Below are 17,327 nucleotides of genomic sequence, written 5' to 3'. Positions count from 1 at the left end.
CGGATCCCGGTGGGGTCCCATCACGGCTGCCCCCTCCACCCGCGCCGGGCGCCAGGCCCCTATGGGTGGCGCGCCAGGCCCCCAGGACATGCGCCAGCCCCGCCCCCACCTGCTCTCTGCCCCCTGGTGCTGGAGCATGATGCTCCGCCACTACCTGCTAGGCCAGCTGTATCCCATCAGCAGTGGGCCCAGGAGCAGGTGGGCTTTAGCCACCTGTGACTTGGAAATGGCTCTTCTCCAAGTGGATGACTGAAGGGTTAGTCATTATTCTATGATTAATTTACTATTATGTACTTTGCTATGGCTTCTGCAAAAGGATTGCCCTTCCCATTTCTTCCCTCCCAAAACATAACAAAACAATACCATCAGTCATTCTCCCCTTGTTCTCATTATCTCATTAAAAAAATGGAATTAAACAGAAACTGTACAAAGAAAAGAGAAAAACGCATCTGTACACAAAGTTATTTTTAGCAATATCACCCAGATAGTCCTCACTGCCTAGAAAGACAAGTTCTTCAACATTTACTTTCCTCTTAGGTTCCTCGTTTTTCTTGCTTCTCTTTTTATGTTCCTCTCTTTTCTCTTATAATTTGTTCATTCTTCTTTTCTTTCCCAACATTTTAGTTTTCCTTTTAGAATAAATTTCTTTCTAATCCTGGCATCCTTTAGTTTGCTTTTTCCATGTAATTCTCTCCCCTTGTCATTCTTATCTTTCCCATTTTATTATTCTTTGTCCACAATTTTTGTTGTCGCTTCCTTTAAACATCTTCCTTAGACCCAAGCTTCCTTCCTCCTCTATTACTTACAATAGCAGACCATGATTGTGTATAACAGAAGCTATTCAATTAAGTGGGCTTAACTCCCATTAAAATCATGCAAGTACATGATTTTAGGTGAAGACTGCGAACTTCTTGTATTTTTAAATGCACTCTTTCAGGCACTCTCATGCCTCCTCCATATCCATCTTTGGACCTGTTGAGAGGAATAGTGATCTTCCATTGTTATATCCAGTATACATTTTACACACAGCGTAGCAAGGTCTCGGTCTTCCTGCTATTCCATCCCTTGCGGGTGTGGAGTAGAAGTTGGTAGCGTCATGTATCCATTTAAACACGCCAAAGTCTCTGTGTCCTCTTTTCCATATATAGGCCAAGGAGTCTAGATTAGGTTCATGGCCTCCTACTCGGTGGCTAAAAAATGCCTGGAAGGTTCCTTTCGCATGCTGGCCTCCTTGTTCCATTGGCTGAAGAGCAGAGTGCCCCATGTGTGCCCTAGGAAATCTAGATCATGGTTTTCAATCTCAAAATTTGTTCTATCGGTATTAGCTTATTGCTTATGTTATTGCTTATAATGTGAAAATTAGTCTTTTAGCAAGCAATAAATTAGCATCCTAGCTTTGGACCACGCTGGTGAAGGAAAGGAAAAACTGTCTTAACAACCAAAATGGCCCCCAAACACACTTTTTAAGCAAAGCATGTTGTGAATTTTTTAATTAGTAAAGCTAATGGCATACATTTGTTCTGCAGTACAGTACAAGCATATGTGGTTCATTCATTCCCAGGTGTGCAATAGACTACCACTGCCTGTCAATTGCAAAGCTAATCATTAGAGAATCTGTCCCTTACCATCTGGAAACTACTCTCATGTATTTTGTTTTAGGTCTCCCTTGCCAGAATGAGATGAACAGAATTCAAAAGCTGGGCAAGGGGAAGAGCCTGATGGGTAAGTTCAGTTACTTGCCACTCACTCATTTAAGCTGCTAATTAAAGCTTCTGTTATTACTGTGACGTTACATGCTGTAATAGGGTCCCAACTGTGTGCTTGTGCCACTTCAGGAACTCATATAAATAACAGAACATCAGCCTGTGCTAAATGTGTTCCATGACTTGGCATACTAGGTAACATTATGCAGAACAGAGACTGTCTTTCTACTGAAATATCAAATCAGTGCCATTAAATTGACACAGCACATAGATTGAGTGTAGATTTATTTCTTTATTGTTTGACAAATCCAAAGTAAGAAATAGGCTTATTGGATATTCCCCTCCCCTAAAGTATAAATTGCACTTTTAAATGTGCTGTAATGATACACATATTAAGGTAATTTTGGTATGTTGAGCACATAACGCCATTGGGAAGTTAAATAATCCATCTGTTAAACTGTAGGTGTATAATACGCTTTGGACACACTATGGGCTTAAATCTGTGAATTTCAGAGCATTTCCCTTCCACATTAAATAATTCATAATTGAAATCAAATAATACTTCCAATAATGCACAGTGAAATTAATACAAACATCATTCTAAAGCAGCAATACTGAAATGCATACATAAATTGAAAACCATGCAAGTAGAAAAGGAAAGAAAAATCATTATGACACACAGGATATGTGCGGAGAGGCAGCATTTGTACTTTTTAATGCCTTGACGTATCTGCACAAATATAATTTGCCTGGGGATTCTTATTGAAGGTGAAGGGAACACAGCATGGCAGGGCAAGTTCCCCCTCCCTTCAAGAATATTATTTTCAAGTACTCCCCTCCCCCAGGACACATTTGGAGGTAGTAATAACCCTGATCTGTGGACAGAAGGTAGGTTTTGCTTTTATTCCGTTGTGCTCCTAAGAACAACCCGTTTACTCTTGTTCTACATAGCTCAATGGACTCCTTTAAGGACTGAGTTGGTGCCATGTATATGTTCCTGCTTCCTTATATGAAAGTATTCCTCCCACAAAACAGAACTTAACAATGAAAATAGTGTAGAAAGGTTTTCCATTGCTGTTACTAGGAAGCTACATTAAGCCCATGAGGCATTCCCATTATTCATGAGATCAAATTTATTAATCCATATAGCCCAGGGGCAAAATTTCTTAATGGTCATTTGCAACAAATTGGTAGACGAGTAACTAATGCATGCATAATGTGATACCTAAATGAACTGCAGTTATAGCTGTCATGACTCCTGCACCTGGGGCCCTCACACTACCATGAGGAAGATAACAACGAGGAGGAAATAATTTTTGCTAAGATACTCATCCCCTTCCCTTGGGCCATCCTGACCTGAGGATGTAGCTCTTCCACATTCCTTAAACCTATTCCTTCCACAGTACAGGTCAGCACCTGCAAAATCAGACAAGGCCCCTTTAAATCACCACAGCCAACTCCTCAGAAAGGTGGGCCAATGGCTGTTAATGCCAGCGTACGTAACGCCTCATCCATGTGAAATGGAGTAAAATAGCCCTTTTGATGTTATGTGTGCACATTGCAGAGATGCATTGATCTACAGTACTGGTGAAGGAAGCCTTTTATTTATTTTGAGTAGTAAATCAAGTAGTATCTCTCTAACAAAGGTGCTAGGTATTTTCTCAGATATAGCCAGACCCAGTAAAAGTCTGCTCTTCTGTGCCTGTAACAGAAGCAAACAGTAGATGATGGAAACTGCTATATAAAACCCATGCTCAATATTCTTCTAACTTATCTTCAAGTAGACGTGGTTTGTTTTAAATTTATGCAAGTGCATTTGCACTGAATCCGTTGAAGCTGATGGCAGAAATATCAGCTTTCGTGAGAGAAGAACAGAGAGCCACAATGATAACCAGAACCAGTTGTTGTCACTGCACTTATAAAATGAAGGCACTTTGTTGTTGTTTTTCTTTATTTCAAGATAACAATTTGACTTGCAGCCCTTTTGCACCCTCACAATCTCTTCTAAATGCTATTTGTGTGGAAGAACCTTACTGACAAAAGAACTGATGGTGGTGGGTGGGGGGGAGGGAGAGTGAGAAACAGTATGCCTGACCATTTCAACCTGCTGTGCAAACAGTCAAAGAAAGCCCTCCTTGAACGTCAGGGCCAGACAAATGCAAGTTTATCTTCCTGCTTAGCTCTACAAGTATTTGTATTATTGACAAGGGCACCATTTGCTATCCCTAGGAACTTTCATTCCGCGGTGCAATGAGGAAGGATATTACAAAGCAACTCAGTGTCATGGAAGTACTGGGCAATGTTGGTGTGTTGATAAGTATGGAAATGAGATAGCTGGCTCAAGGAAGCAAGGGACGGTTAGCTGCGGTGAGTAATGGCATGCTTTTCTCAGATAAAATAAGAATGAGTGTTGCGAGAGTCCTTGCCTGCTGCTGCAAGCCTGACTATGAGTCTACAGAATGGCAAAAAGAGAAACCTATTAGCCATCATGACAAGAATCTTCAGGCCTTCATATTTATAATACAAATGTGCTCATACAAGTAAGCTCTCTTCCTGAATAAATGTGACAATACGAAATTGGCAAAAGCATTTGATGTTTTTTTTCTCACCAGCTTACAAACTGCAGTAGTTTGTACTGCTAAAAAAAATATGCTGGTTAGGAAGTTATTGCAGGCTGATCATTTAAAAATCCAAAATTTAAAAATCAACATGTTGCTCCCTGCAACAGAAAGCACAAAATTAAGGAGTCCTGCTCATCAGGGCTGCCTTTTGAAAGAAAGTCTTATCTGTGATATAGATTGCATTTTTCCCATGGAGGTTTAATCTGAACAAACAATTGCTGCTGAAATTACCCCACAAGGAGCACATGTACACATAATACAAATGTGTGCCATATATGGCAATTGCTACAGCTCTTTATACAGCTCTTCTAGTGGAGAAAATGAGTTTATAATGAAACACCTTGGCATAAGAAAAATGTCTTTTTGGAACTTTTAAAAGCCAAGTGCTACAAACATGTAGGGATGGAGGAGAATTACATTTGGTCTGCATTTCTAAGTGAACTGACCGAATTTGTACCTCCAGGAGAACTAATACACAGGTCATAATGTAATAAGACTTCAGATTTTGCAGTTCTCTGAATTTTGCAATGCCGTTCTCAGCTCAAAACAACCCAAATGGATTTTTATAATGCATATTTTTAGGTAAGTTTCTTTAGAAATGTGTACATTGAGATAAATACATGTTTAAATATGAATATGGATTTTTGTACAATTTAAAAACAACAACAGCAACCCTACAGACAAATGCAGAAGCAGGATAAAATAGAATTAATGGAAACGTGGAATTGATGTGGAGTGGAAATGGGCAGATTCAACCAGTTTTGATAACCCTAATTTTGATAGCTATAGTCTTATTTGAAGCCCTGAAGTTCCTATAAATAAAAGTTTCAGGCGTGACATTTCATCTTCAGAATTCAAGTACTGAAAATAATTCTAGTGGTATGCTCTTCCTTCCCAAAAATGCTAGAGAAAAGAAAGGTAGTAGCATTCTAACTTCCTTTTGAGAACCCTTTACACATCCAATTGTCTACAAGAGAAGGGATATATGTGTATCTGCCATGAGACTCCTTTGTACTTCAAAGAATTATGGGGATCATTACTGAGGCAGAGCACATTTCAAAGGGGCACAGCACAGGACCAGACCTGAATAGTTGCTCATGTGCCCCATAGCACATTCAGCATACCTCTACAGGTTCACAATGCGGGAGGAAATCGGCAGTGGTGGGAGCGCCAAGGAACCCATTGTTTGAATGCCAAGGATCTACCAAATTTGAAGAAACAGTAATCTAGTAGACTCACATGAGTATATAATGACATCAGAATAGCAAGGTGTCAGTTTCAATAGCCTTATTACGACTTAAGACAACATTGCACGTGAAAATTTGCCACCTAATCGCTGCCCAGAAAGAACATTTATTGTCAACTATTAGCAACACCAAGCCTTTTATATATTGTATTGTATGTGTTTGGATTATTAATGCATTTGGATGACTTTGTATGATTTTATTGTTTAAACTTATACCAATAAAGGTAAACAAACAAAAAAATCAAAACACCGAGTTAAATGAACAAGTAAAGTGACAAGCAAATCAGCCTGGTTATTTTGAGGCAATAGAAATGGACCTTTCCAAATGTAACCCCTTATTTGTCTCAGCTGGCAGGACCACACCGGGCACTATGAGATTTTCTAGGCCAATTTACATTCCAACTTTTTCTGGACAGTATCAGGACAGAAACAAAGATATCACTTGGTGATGTTTGTGGTGAGGTTTTTATGAGGTACGCAATTTACTGAGACCACCAACTCATTTCAGATCTCTTCGAACACTCATCAGATGGTGGTGTCTTTCAGTCACCATTGACCTGGAATGGATTTGAACCAACAATTTAGAGATGTAAGGTTCTGTCTTCAGCTATTGCTTCCTCCTGAAAACGTGTGGTTTTGTGGGTGTAGTAGAAGACTGTATATTACTCTGAGCACTTTACTGTGTAAAAATGTTTTACTATTTACTTATTTATTTTATTTTTAAAAAGCAGACATGTTAGGGGGGAGGGATGAATTAAATAGTTTAAATAATGAGAACATTGACATGTTTTGATAGAAAATTGGGCTTAAAGTATAACTGTGAATTCTTCCCGGTTGCAGAAGAGGAGCAAGAAACCTCAGGGGATTTCGGTAGTGGTGGATCAGTGATATTATTGGATGATCTGGAAGAGGAACATGAAGCAGCAAAAAAGGACCAAGAAGGGAAACAGAAGATCCATGTAAGAGCAGCTAATGATGATGATGAAGATGAAGATGACGACAAGGAGGATGAAATTGGCTATATATGGTAGTTCCCATATCTCTGAGGACTCATGTTTTGCACAATATCACAAGTCATTTCGTATCTCTGCAATGGTAACTGAAACATCAGGCATTGCATATGGAGCATTCCAATATGCACACAGGTATCCCTTACAATTGAGCTTCCCTTTCACTTTACTGCTGGGCGTAACTCCACAAGCACAATGGAGATGAGCATGCAGAGCTGAACCTGACATTGAAGTGAACTGGGAAGACCTTTCACATGTGGGAGCTCCTTGCACATGTGGGACTTGGCACACTCATGTGCATTGGAGCTCTTGTAGCCAGCAAACTGCTGGATGGAAGCAATTATCTCTCCACTCAATTTAATTTAGTACACTGTGTTTAATTTGGAAGACAGCTTTCCCACCTGACTAGCTATTTTTTGGCATAATTGTAAGCATTGTTCTATTTTACTGACATGGTGACTTTCATAGCTTAATCTGCTCACATGCATCTTTTATAAAAATGGAATATGGAACATAGCAAGAAGGTCAGCACATCCAAGCACTGGGCTCTTCTGATGTTACCAGAACTAAAGTTTTCAATTACTTGATCTTTTTTAATTGTGCCATTTGTTGCTACTACTGTGGTTTTGCTACTTTAATGTTAAAAGCAGGTAGGGTTGGGGGGTTTTCTGTCTTGCCACCTGGAACTTGTTTGAAAATATCAAAATCGCCTTAACATTCTGATTTGATCACCCACTGGCTTTAAGTCAGAAATAATTTCATTTTAGTTCCTCCTCGTTTTTCTTTAACATGGTTGGCAGAACCACTGTCTTATTTTAGCAGAACTCAATGAAAGTTCTCCCCCGCACCAGGAGTGCAGGATAAGATCTCAGATGACTGTTTAATCAAAATTAGTTCACTTTAAGTTAAGAATCATGATCTTGATGATTTGTATAGTATATGCACACAACTTTTAGCAAAGGAAACAAGCCTGAAATGGCCTTTCAAAACATATGGAAAAGGAATGCTTTGCAAATGCATTTCTTTACAATCGTTTTTGCAGGCTTGCAAGTCTTGGATTTTGCTTTGATCAAGTTTGCACTAATGCTATGCAAGCTGCCTCTGCTTCCTGGATAGCATACCACTGGTTTTGCTGAAAACGCTTTTTCTTCATTTACTCTAAATGAATCCTCATTTGGAAGTGCTGAAGCTGTCAGAGGCACTAACCATCAGCAGTAATAAGCTGTCTTCCCTTTATTTTAAATTGTTGATATTTATTTGCTCTGTTTTAAAAAAGAAAACATCTTTAGGCAGTTGCGTTTCTGGTTAATATCACTTCTGGTTAATATGACATGTAATACTTACACATATGAACCAGAGGAGAATGTGATTAAAATATTCCACATAGTTGTATCTCTATAGCAGCATCTCATTGTTCCCCACTGCCATTCAGTGTGGGGAAATGAATTTGCCATTGCAGACCTTTTATTATGTTAGCTGTCCACGCAAGGACAAAACATGATGAGCATCTATGATTGGTTGGGAGGGAAAAGATGGATTTGTAACAAGCCCCATCTTTTTCTCATTAAATGGAAGGAAATAAATGCCAGATAGGTCTTAAATTCTGCAAACACTAAGGACCATACCACTTTTGTTGATCAGGGCAATTATAGTGCTGTTATACCAGAACTGAACATGGCCTGTACACTTTAAAGAAAGCTTATATTTCTGTGAGAAAGTGCTAATTTTTTAGTGTGAATTTCTATACAGTTTTCAGGCGGCTGCACAATGGCATCTATCCTCAGACTATTGTTTGCTATGTGTGATACTCTCGTTTGTTTATGCCTTTTGCTTCTGGTGTGATGAAGTCTGGGGTTGCTGTTTTTTAACAATTCATTTTAACACAAGGTCTGGTTTGTTAATGAACCCTTCAAATAGTAATGCCAAATGTCATGATGTTAACATTACAATTCAGTTTGTTTTAATATTCCCAACAAGTGCATCCTAAATTTACTGGCTTTGTGAAATTATGATAATATCCAGCTGAGAAGTTACCTCCCAGATATACAGCCTTAGCCTGAAACCCTGAGCTCAATGGATTCCAGTAATTAAGCTGGTTGTCCTTTGACTTTTAAAGGTGCCACTGCTACAATCCATAAATGTACATCATACACACTTAAAAACTCTGCAGTTCCACTGAAGAAAATCCACACAATTGCTTTGGCCTTTCTGTCTTCTTTAGCCATAGTGATGCAAATTGTGTCCTGTGCTGTTGTGCTTAAAGTAGGATCCAATGCCTGGTGAATGAAGCCATTGGGCTCTGCCCTAATTGCCAGTTGACCTCTATCCCAATCCTTATTGAGGAATGCGCTGTCCATTCCTTGCTATTGTAAAAGGACATAGGCTGTCATGCAAGGAAGCTGTGGATGCCCTGCTCTTCCTCAACTTTGCCCGTCTCCAAGTAAAGCCATGTAGCTATCCTTAATAGGCCAGCTACAACACATTAAGGGGTAGGGAGCAGCTGCCGGTATATGACTACTCCACTCCTGTGAGTTAACCATGTTCACAAAGCACCTCAGAGTATCACCTAATGGCATTGTTATCCAGAGCTCACACTTGAAAGTAAGTTACATGAGATTAATGGGGCTTTCTTCCAAATAAAAGTGATGTTAACCACTAAATGTTTTAAGAATATGGGTTTTCTGGGGTGCACTATTAAGCTGTATTTGAACACTGGCTGGACTAGTATACAATAAAAGTCACCTACTGTAATACCGTCCAATTAGAAGCTGCAACATAGCTATTATTTTCACCATACTGCTTACCTACTTAAATTAATAAAACCTGCAGAAGTCAAATTCACTGTGGTTGCAGAGAAGTGCTATTATCTTTTATATACTTACGATAAAGTTTCCATTTAGCCTTTGTTCTTGCTACGCACGCAGAGCAGTGTGAATGCAGCTGCTTTCTGGTGAAGTCCATCATTGCTGGGGGTGGGGTGAAGATTGAAACCACATGGGTGAGGCCACTCACATGGGTCTTTCCCAACTGATCTGCCTTCTTCAGCTCCAAATCATAGCCAAGTCCTATTGAAATCAATAAAAAAGACAAATTAGCCATACCATACCTAACCTATTCTACTGATTTCAACAGGATACAGGAGACATTTAATTTCTGGAGCAGGGACATTTTATTTATGTGAGTAAAAAACAACAACCCTGCAGATTAAATCTTAAAGTCAGTTGTGGTGTTAATGATGTAAATAATCTCATTACACATAAACACACACAAAACCCCATAATCCCTGCCTCCTCTGATGTTGCTTATTTAGCACCAATGATTAATTGCTGGGCTCACTGTCTTAAACACTATGACTTTTGTTTATATGGGGTTTGCATGTATAAAAATTAACCAACACAAAGTTTTTGGTTGTTTTTTCTTTTAAGAACCATTTCAAATTCTTTCCCAGCAATTCCCCACTCCCAAGCAAACCCATAATAATATAGATTACTTCATACATATCGGTATAGAATTCATTAACAAAAGTGAAAACAGGCAATGTCCTTAGATTCAATGATCTCCATGAGAGTTAGTACATTTTAAAATAAGCTCTTAAAGACAAATTAAACTCAGTTTTGTCTGCAGACTATAATCATTCTCTAAAATTCTTGCTATTTGATTTCTGGAGAGAAAAATATTAAAACCAGAAAAGGGTGAGGTACAAAAATACCATTTATTATTGTAACTAAAGGTGGAAAACCTGAAGCAGCAGCAATTGGAGCCACGCCTACAATTTTGTCAGATTCTCAATAGCATTTGAAGGAAAAATGAATCCTTTGTAGTAAAGCCCTTAGAAAAATACTAGAGCCATGCCAGAGAAGCAGAATGAAGTGGTGCCTTCAGGTGCAATGAAAAGTTGCAGTTGAACCATTTGTCTCCCCCATTGCCCATGTAAGATTCAGGAACTAGGAAAAGATGGCGAAGCTACATGAAATTTGACCAAGCAAGTCTCAGAAGCTTTTTTGTTCCATTCTGCAACAGTGCAGAACTAACACAATCCAAAGTCACGACAGGTTCTCTTGAGTTCTCTATCAAGACACAGGATAAATGCTGTAATTCATTTCTCATTACATTTTCTGGGGGAGAAATAATAAATGTACCTACAATATTGGCTGACCAAGACATTAATAGGCCTCCTGTCCTCACCTCTGTGAAAATTACTTTGTTTATAACTTCTAATGGCTTTAAACTCTACCAGATAAAATATAATGATTAATATCTGCTATGCCATATAACAAGAACATACAATAGGTTATTTTATACAATAGTATATATAATTTTGATACAGTGGTATGCGGCAGCAGTAGGCTCAATCAACAACAGTCTGGACCCAGCCTTACTGTGGATTTGTCTCGGAAAGTGCAGCTTTCCATCTCTGTTTCATTTAAATCATTTTTTTAAAGATCAGTAAGCTACATACAATTATCTACTAATCTTAGTGGCAGCTTCACATACTAAACTGCAAAGACTGCAGGAATTTTCGTATCAACTGACTTTATATAGAGTATATATTGCAGCCAGCAAAGGTGACCCATGCATAGAATCCAGCTTCCACCTTTTTGGATGTCATTGCATGTATACATAATGATGGTGCATGAGAAAGTAAAAAGCACACCGAAAATCCAATGCCAAATTTGCAAGACACTGTGAAGCACAGAAGTAGCCAATGTAGGCCCCCCACCAGCTGTTGCTGGACTCCATCTCCCATCAGTCCCAGCCAGCATGGCCAATGGTTGGGAATGATGGGAATTCCACCCAGCATATATATATATTTCCCAAGCTCATCAGATTCACCAGTTCCCTCACAACAAAAGCAGTAAAATTAAATAGCTATGCACATTTATGAAGGGCTATGCTCTCCTATCCAAACAAGAATAACCTTAATGTTACTTCAAGATGTTCTTGACGTTTATCTGAACAGAAAACAAGGCACAGCATATCTATTTGAGCTCAGAGGCTGGGGGAATATTGCTTTCCAATATACATTTTTATTAGACACTGTTTTAAAGTAATGCAAGAATCGAGTATAAAGGAAAGTAGAAAAGGTGGTTAACATGGGGGGGGTGTTCACTTTCAGTTTGGCAACCCCAGCCTCCTTAATACTTCCCCAGTTCAGTAGCTTGCACTGCTGAACCAAAAATAAAATGTTAAAAACTCAAGTGCAGACGTGGCTTTCATCTTAACATTATTTGGGAACATGAATTAGGCATGCCATATCACTACCAACTGGTGCTTGAACTGTGGAATACATGCCATGGTTCATCCTTACTACTTCTGGTGAAGTATGCATTTCCACTTCTCAATATTAGTAATATAAAATGTGAATTCAAAGGGTTTACTATTCCACCAGTGAGAAGGGTCATAAGAAACGAAATGTAACATAATCTAATACATTATGGATCAGAGCAGAGATTTACTTCATCTAAATCAGTGGCATTCAGTATGTGCATTTGATTACAGAATGTGGCCATAGTCAGCTCATGCTATATACTGTTGCATGATATTTTCCTTCATCTGATAAGTTACGTTGTGCAAAGCTCTCAGCCTAAGTGAAAAAGCTCAAGTGCTTATTGAAAAAGATTCCTAAAATCAATGCCAAGCAAATGGTTGCATATTTCTACATATCAGAAACGTCATTTGGAACAGCATCTTCATTCTTTATGTTAGGGTGGATGGTTTTGACCATTTTCACAAACTACAACTCAAAATAGTGTTGTTTTTCAGTCAATCACCATGCAATAAACTTACTTTGTTAGCTCAACAAAGCATCCAGTCTGCAATTCAGCATACATTAATCACAACAGTGTAATTCAATGTTGTGGGAGCAGTGCCCTGTTCAGACAGCAAGACTTCACCTTCCTCTCCTCCCACACCCATGTTCCCCCAAAATCTACTCCAAAGGGAGATGGGAGGTGTGTATGATTTTATGCTGTGAACCTCCCTGAGATCTACAGGTACAGGGCAGAATACAAATTTAATAAATAATAATAATAATAACAACAGGTGACTATGGAGTGGGAGGAGCAAAAGTTGAAATCCTGTTGTGCAAGTGAACATCTGTTGGTGTCAATCCAGTATCTTTTCAAGGATTAAAAAATGACTTGAGTACTTATTTGAGTACATGCTGTATCATTTTCAATTCTTCACAGCTCACTGAAAAGGGACAGGTCTCGTGACTATCCATGATTCAGGGGCATGTCAGGCTTCTTGGAAATCTATGTATTCTTCAGATCATAAATTCCCTTAATTTGCCCCCAGCACAGCTCCAATTCACCTCTAGCACACACCCTTTTCAGCCCTACGGATCAGTAACATTAGTGGAGCAAGTACCACGGAGGTTTCTGCAATGGCAGGGAGAGTGCATCCAACATCAGTTCTCCCTCTCTCAGAGAAGAAGGTCTGATGCCTCCCATGGACCATGATATCGCGGGGTTGATCTTGCTATTTAAGAAAACAAACAACCCTCGCCATAATTACGCCTGTTGGTTTTCTGGAAATGCCTATACAATAAAAAGGTTGATTTGAAAACAAATCTTGATAATCCAATGGAATTATTTTATAAACCCGTAAACCAGAATATTAACAACACTGGTAATCAGAATCTTTGTCAAATTCTTGGCCACCATATTTGTTCATAATTAATACAAAAGTCAACATGGTTAATGCAAGTATCATTATATTCATATTTCAGAGTTCTTATTGCTTTCTCCCCACCCCATTTCACAGCATGCCTCAAGAAAAAAAAGTGATACTCCAGATCATTAAAATGTTAAAGAAGTAAGGCCTTTAATGCAGTATACAGTAGAGCCACTGGCTCTTATATCCCACAGCAGAATTACCTATTCTATTTCTCCCTTATGACAATCTAAAGCTTTTAACTTGCCTACAGCTTGACTTAAATTTCTGGTTCCATTGGAAGCTAAAATACTGCATTTCCTTCAAATTACTGACCTTCCAAAAAGTTATGGGCAATGGAAAAAAAACCCTCCAGCACCAAAAAGAACAAGGTTACTCTGCAGTCTTCAAGCCACTCATTCCCTGTATTTAAATGACTTTCAAGGAAGTAAGCTTTGAGGGATGCATCCTATTCTTTTCATGATACTTTACAAAAAAATATATATTTTGGAGCCTTGTTAGGTTTTTGTATTGTGCTTCAGTGTGTTCTTTTTACAGATTTCACAAAAGGTAACATCTGTTCACTTCTAGCCTCCATTGTGCTTTGAATTCTTTCACACCTGATTTAAAACTACATTGTGTCTGCAATCCAGCACAGAAGTAGGTGAGATAAACCCATTGATTTCAGTGGAGTTAAAATATAGCTAAGGGACAATTCTATGCACACTAGAATATGTTGCATTGATTTAGTAGGACTTCCAAGTGAACGTACGTAGGATCAAACCTTCGCCTCTGTGTTGAATTGTTGCCTATGTGTTTATATGTAACAGTACTTCACATGCAACAGTCATATAAGAAGCAACACAATCTGCTAGTCAATACTTCAATATTAGAAATTTCATACCATTTTCTCCAGTTAGCAAATGACATAGAACACCAGCCAGCCAAAGTTAAGACGTTCAAGTCACACTGATGTTAGTTAATGGCAGTGTTAAGCATGTGGTTAATTTTCTCCCACTAAAATCAATGGGAACTCATTAAATTTGGCTGGATTGTGTCCACTAAATCTAGGGTCATTATTTGCAACAGACCACCAGAACTCCCAGTATTAGACTCTCTTTTTTTCCATAGAAATTTGATGGCTTTCACTGCAGACTCTTCTTTCTGCCTTTCAGTTTTCTTTCATTGCACAGACTGCTTTGTACTGTTAATACACATCAAAGAGCCCTTTCTACAGTAGGTGGTATTTGGTCTTTTTATACTTTTCTCAATGCTGCTGATGTCCGTTACTGTTTAATGTGTAGCGTTGTAAGGAGAGATCCAGATATTAAGTGTTTAAGTTTTATGTCCCTACTGTAGATGGAATGTACAATATCATAGTTAATTAGAGTAGCATAGTAAATTATGAATGCTTTTTCCCCCATGAAGATTTAAATGGAATGTGAACATGTTGCTGATTTCCTTGGTTAATTGTAAATGCTGAATTGTAGTACTAAGTAGTTGCATTTTTGTCTGTCTCAATAAATTTTAATTTGTCTGCGAGTCCCCATTGTCTGACTTCTGTTTTGTTAAATTTCTGGAATATAATGAAGTAGCATTCACCACTTTGTCTAGAGTGAAAAATATGCTCTAATGTAGTGGTATGAAGTAAAGATAGGCAAGATCTGGACCAAACTACCCTCCAAGTTGTAGCAATCCATGCCTCGCTTAACCTGGAAGACAGATGGAGACCCTGTTACTACCTCTGCTACAATTTGTTGGCACTTTGTGAAATTGAACATATCTACATTGGCCTTTATTTAACTATGCATACCAACATCACTAGAACTGCTCCATGCATGTAGCTCTGGTGAAACAGACTGGGGGAACTCCCTTATACTGAGTCAAACCATTACTTTATCAAGCTCAGTACTGTGTATAATGACTGTTCTGGCAGCTTCTCTACCCACAAATAGGGCTGATAGTTTTCACATCCCTCTAGCTTATACATAAGACTTTCTTTAGCTGGACTGAAGTTAATGCCTTTAAAAAAAAAACACTTTAAGAATCCCCCACTAGGAAGATTAGCATTGCAAGGGAAAACCTATGCTGCATTACCAGCTTATAATGAACATAGTATAACTAAAGTAAGCAATTTGTTTCTGGGTGTGGGTGCTGCAATGCACATGAACTGCACAGAATGACTTCGCTGGAGAAAGCCAATTCCTCTCACCTGGAAATTAATTGCTAGTGGGTAAAACCCACCCACCTTGATTGATAAAAGGCATGTTATTCAAAGCAGGAGGAAAGGGCTCTAGCTCAAGTGCGTGATTTGCATGCAAAAGCTCACAGGTTCAATTCCCTTGGCATATCCAAGTAAAGTTGGGAAAGTGTATGTCTATAACCCTAGAAAGCAATTGCCAACCACCATGAGGGTTCTCCCGATCCTCCAGAGTGGTGTGCATTCTTGGCTAAAAAATTTAAAGCTTGCTGACATCTTTCACATGGCAGCTTTTTCCCTGTTGCGGGTTGTTACAAGCCTCCTTTACAGGTTTCTAAGAGGTCTTACAATGTGAAGCTATCTAAAACACTGCCTGCAGGGTTCTGAAGAATTTGGGGAGCAACGTAGGATTAAAAAGAAAACCTTAAATGAAATTTTGAACTTAAAGCACAATGATGGAGGGTTTTTGTTTTTTTTTAACAACGAACAATTTAGATATCCTCTGTGCTCTGCAAGCAACATTTTCAACAGCCTCACTTTTTGCAAAGTCCATGGACAAAAAGGTAATACAGGGAAATACAGAACAGTTTTGACACAGAAAAGTACAGAAACAGAACAATTGCTCTGTGAAGGCCCAATCTGACCAAAAACTATCCAGTTGTCAATGGGTTTTACATGCATGCTCACCTACATGTACAGAGGAAAAATAGGTAAAACATATTTACCTCCTATTAGTAATTACAAAATATAACTGACTATTTATTTTGCTGGCTGTTAGTTTGTTTGAATATTTGAAATCATTTTATAAAATTGAAAAAACAAGTCTCAGCACTAAGCAGTTTAGATCTGTGGTGGGCACAGCAATGGGAAAGACAGGATTTATTGCAGGTCAGGCCAGCTCTGCAGCAAAAGCCCCACTTGATTCTGCACCTCCTCAGAGAAGCCTGGCTTGCTACCCACAGATCTTAGGTTGGCACAGCGGTGCTAGAAACATAAATTCCGGCAAGTAATGAAGAGCTACAGTGGCCTGGCTAGTAGTGTTGATAGCAGTGGTGGCAGTTGCAGGTAGGTAACAGGCTATTCGGCAGACCGTTTCATGGGTCCCTTGTGTGTGTTTATGTAAGAGACAAAGACTGAAGCCCTTTTCAAGAATTCTATACTTGCCTCAAACAAAATACGTGAGGAAGGAAGTGGAGACATGTGCCTAATTCCACTCCACCATTCTTTCGGTTGCCCTCCAACTCGGGGAGTGCGCTACTTCTGCCCCCTCTTTCATCGTTCTGGAAAACCAGAGTTTTAAAGCACGTGGGGAGCTTTCACGAGTACAGGAGGCTCCCAACTTCAGAATTTTCTTCACCGTGATTTGGAGACTGAACTAAACAATGATGGAGGCAGACCTAACACATTCATCCCAACATGGTGCCTTCCATATGTTTTGAACTACAACTCCTATTAGCCCCACTCAGCATGGCCAATGGTCAAGGATGCTGGGATTCGTAGCCCAAAATATCTGGAGGTCACCACATTGATGACCTCTGCTATAGTCACTCCTCGTTTCTTTCAGGGCGCTATTACCTTGATTTCATCACACTGGGATGTATTATAAGCACAAAATGTAAAATAAATATTACCTTCATGTGAGCTTCATTGATAAAACTTAGTCATAAACTCACCTTCAGTTTTGTTCTTAGCTGTTTTTCAGCTGTTAGTAACAAAATTACATGTCAAATATATGTAAATTGCCAAACTGTAAGAGCATCCAAACTGCTCCCCAAAGCAAAAACTTGTCAAAGCTGTTCAAAATGTTTGTTATATTGTACTAAAGAGATTTGCTACGCTCACATTCTAGAATGATTCCAATGGAGAAGCCCAAACCACAACAATTGTGAGAAC

General features: G+C 38.9%; 1 protein-coding gene across 2 annotated transcripts in view; it reads left to right on the top strand.

Moving 5' to 3' along the window:
* Nucleotides 1–14,776, top strand: part of SPOCK1 (SPARC (osteonectin), cwcv and kazal like domains proteoglycan 1) — a 394,378-nt gene extending 379,602 nt beyond the window's left edge. Inside the window, exons 9-12 of one of the 2 annotated variants that reach the window (XM_083600017.1) lie at nt 1,660–1,722; nt 3,933–4,070; nt 6,079–6,159; nt 6,411–14,776. In XM_083600017.1, the coding sequence (XP_083456143.1) occupies nt 1,660–1,722; nt 3,933–4,070; nt 6,079–6,155 (278 nt within the window). In that variant the 3' untranslated portion in view covers nt 6,156–6,159; nt 6,411–14,776. The remainder of the gene's footprint in view (nt 1–1,659; nt 1,723–3,932; nt 4,071–6,078; nt 6,160–6,410) is intronic. The other variant, XM_083600016.1, reaches the window with a different exon arrangement.
* The last annotated feature ends 2,551 nt before the right edge of the window (nt 14,777–17,327 follow it).

This window comes from Podarcis filfolensis (assembly GCF_964270895.1).
Source record: "Podarcis filfolensis genome assembly, chromosome: 2".
Classification (NCBI taxonomy): Eukaryota; Metazoa; Chordata; class Lepidosauria; order Squamata; family Lacertidae; genus Podarcis; species Podarcis filfolensis.
The sequence above is the reverse complement of the archived record's forward strand: the minus strand, read 5'-3'. Positions and strand labels throughout refer to the sequence as shown.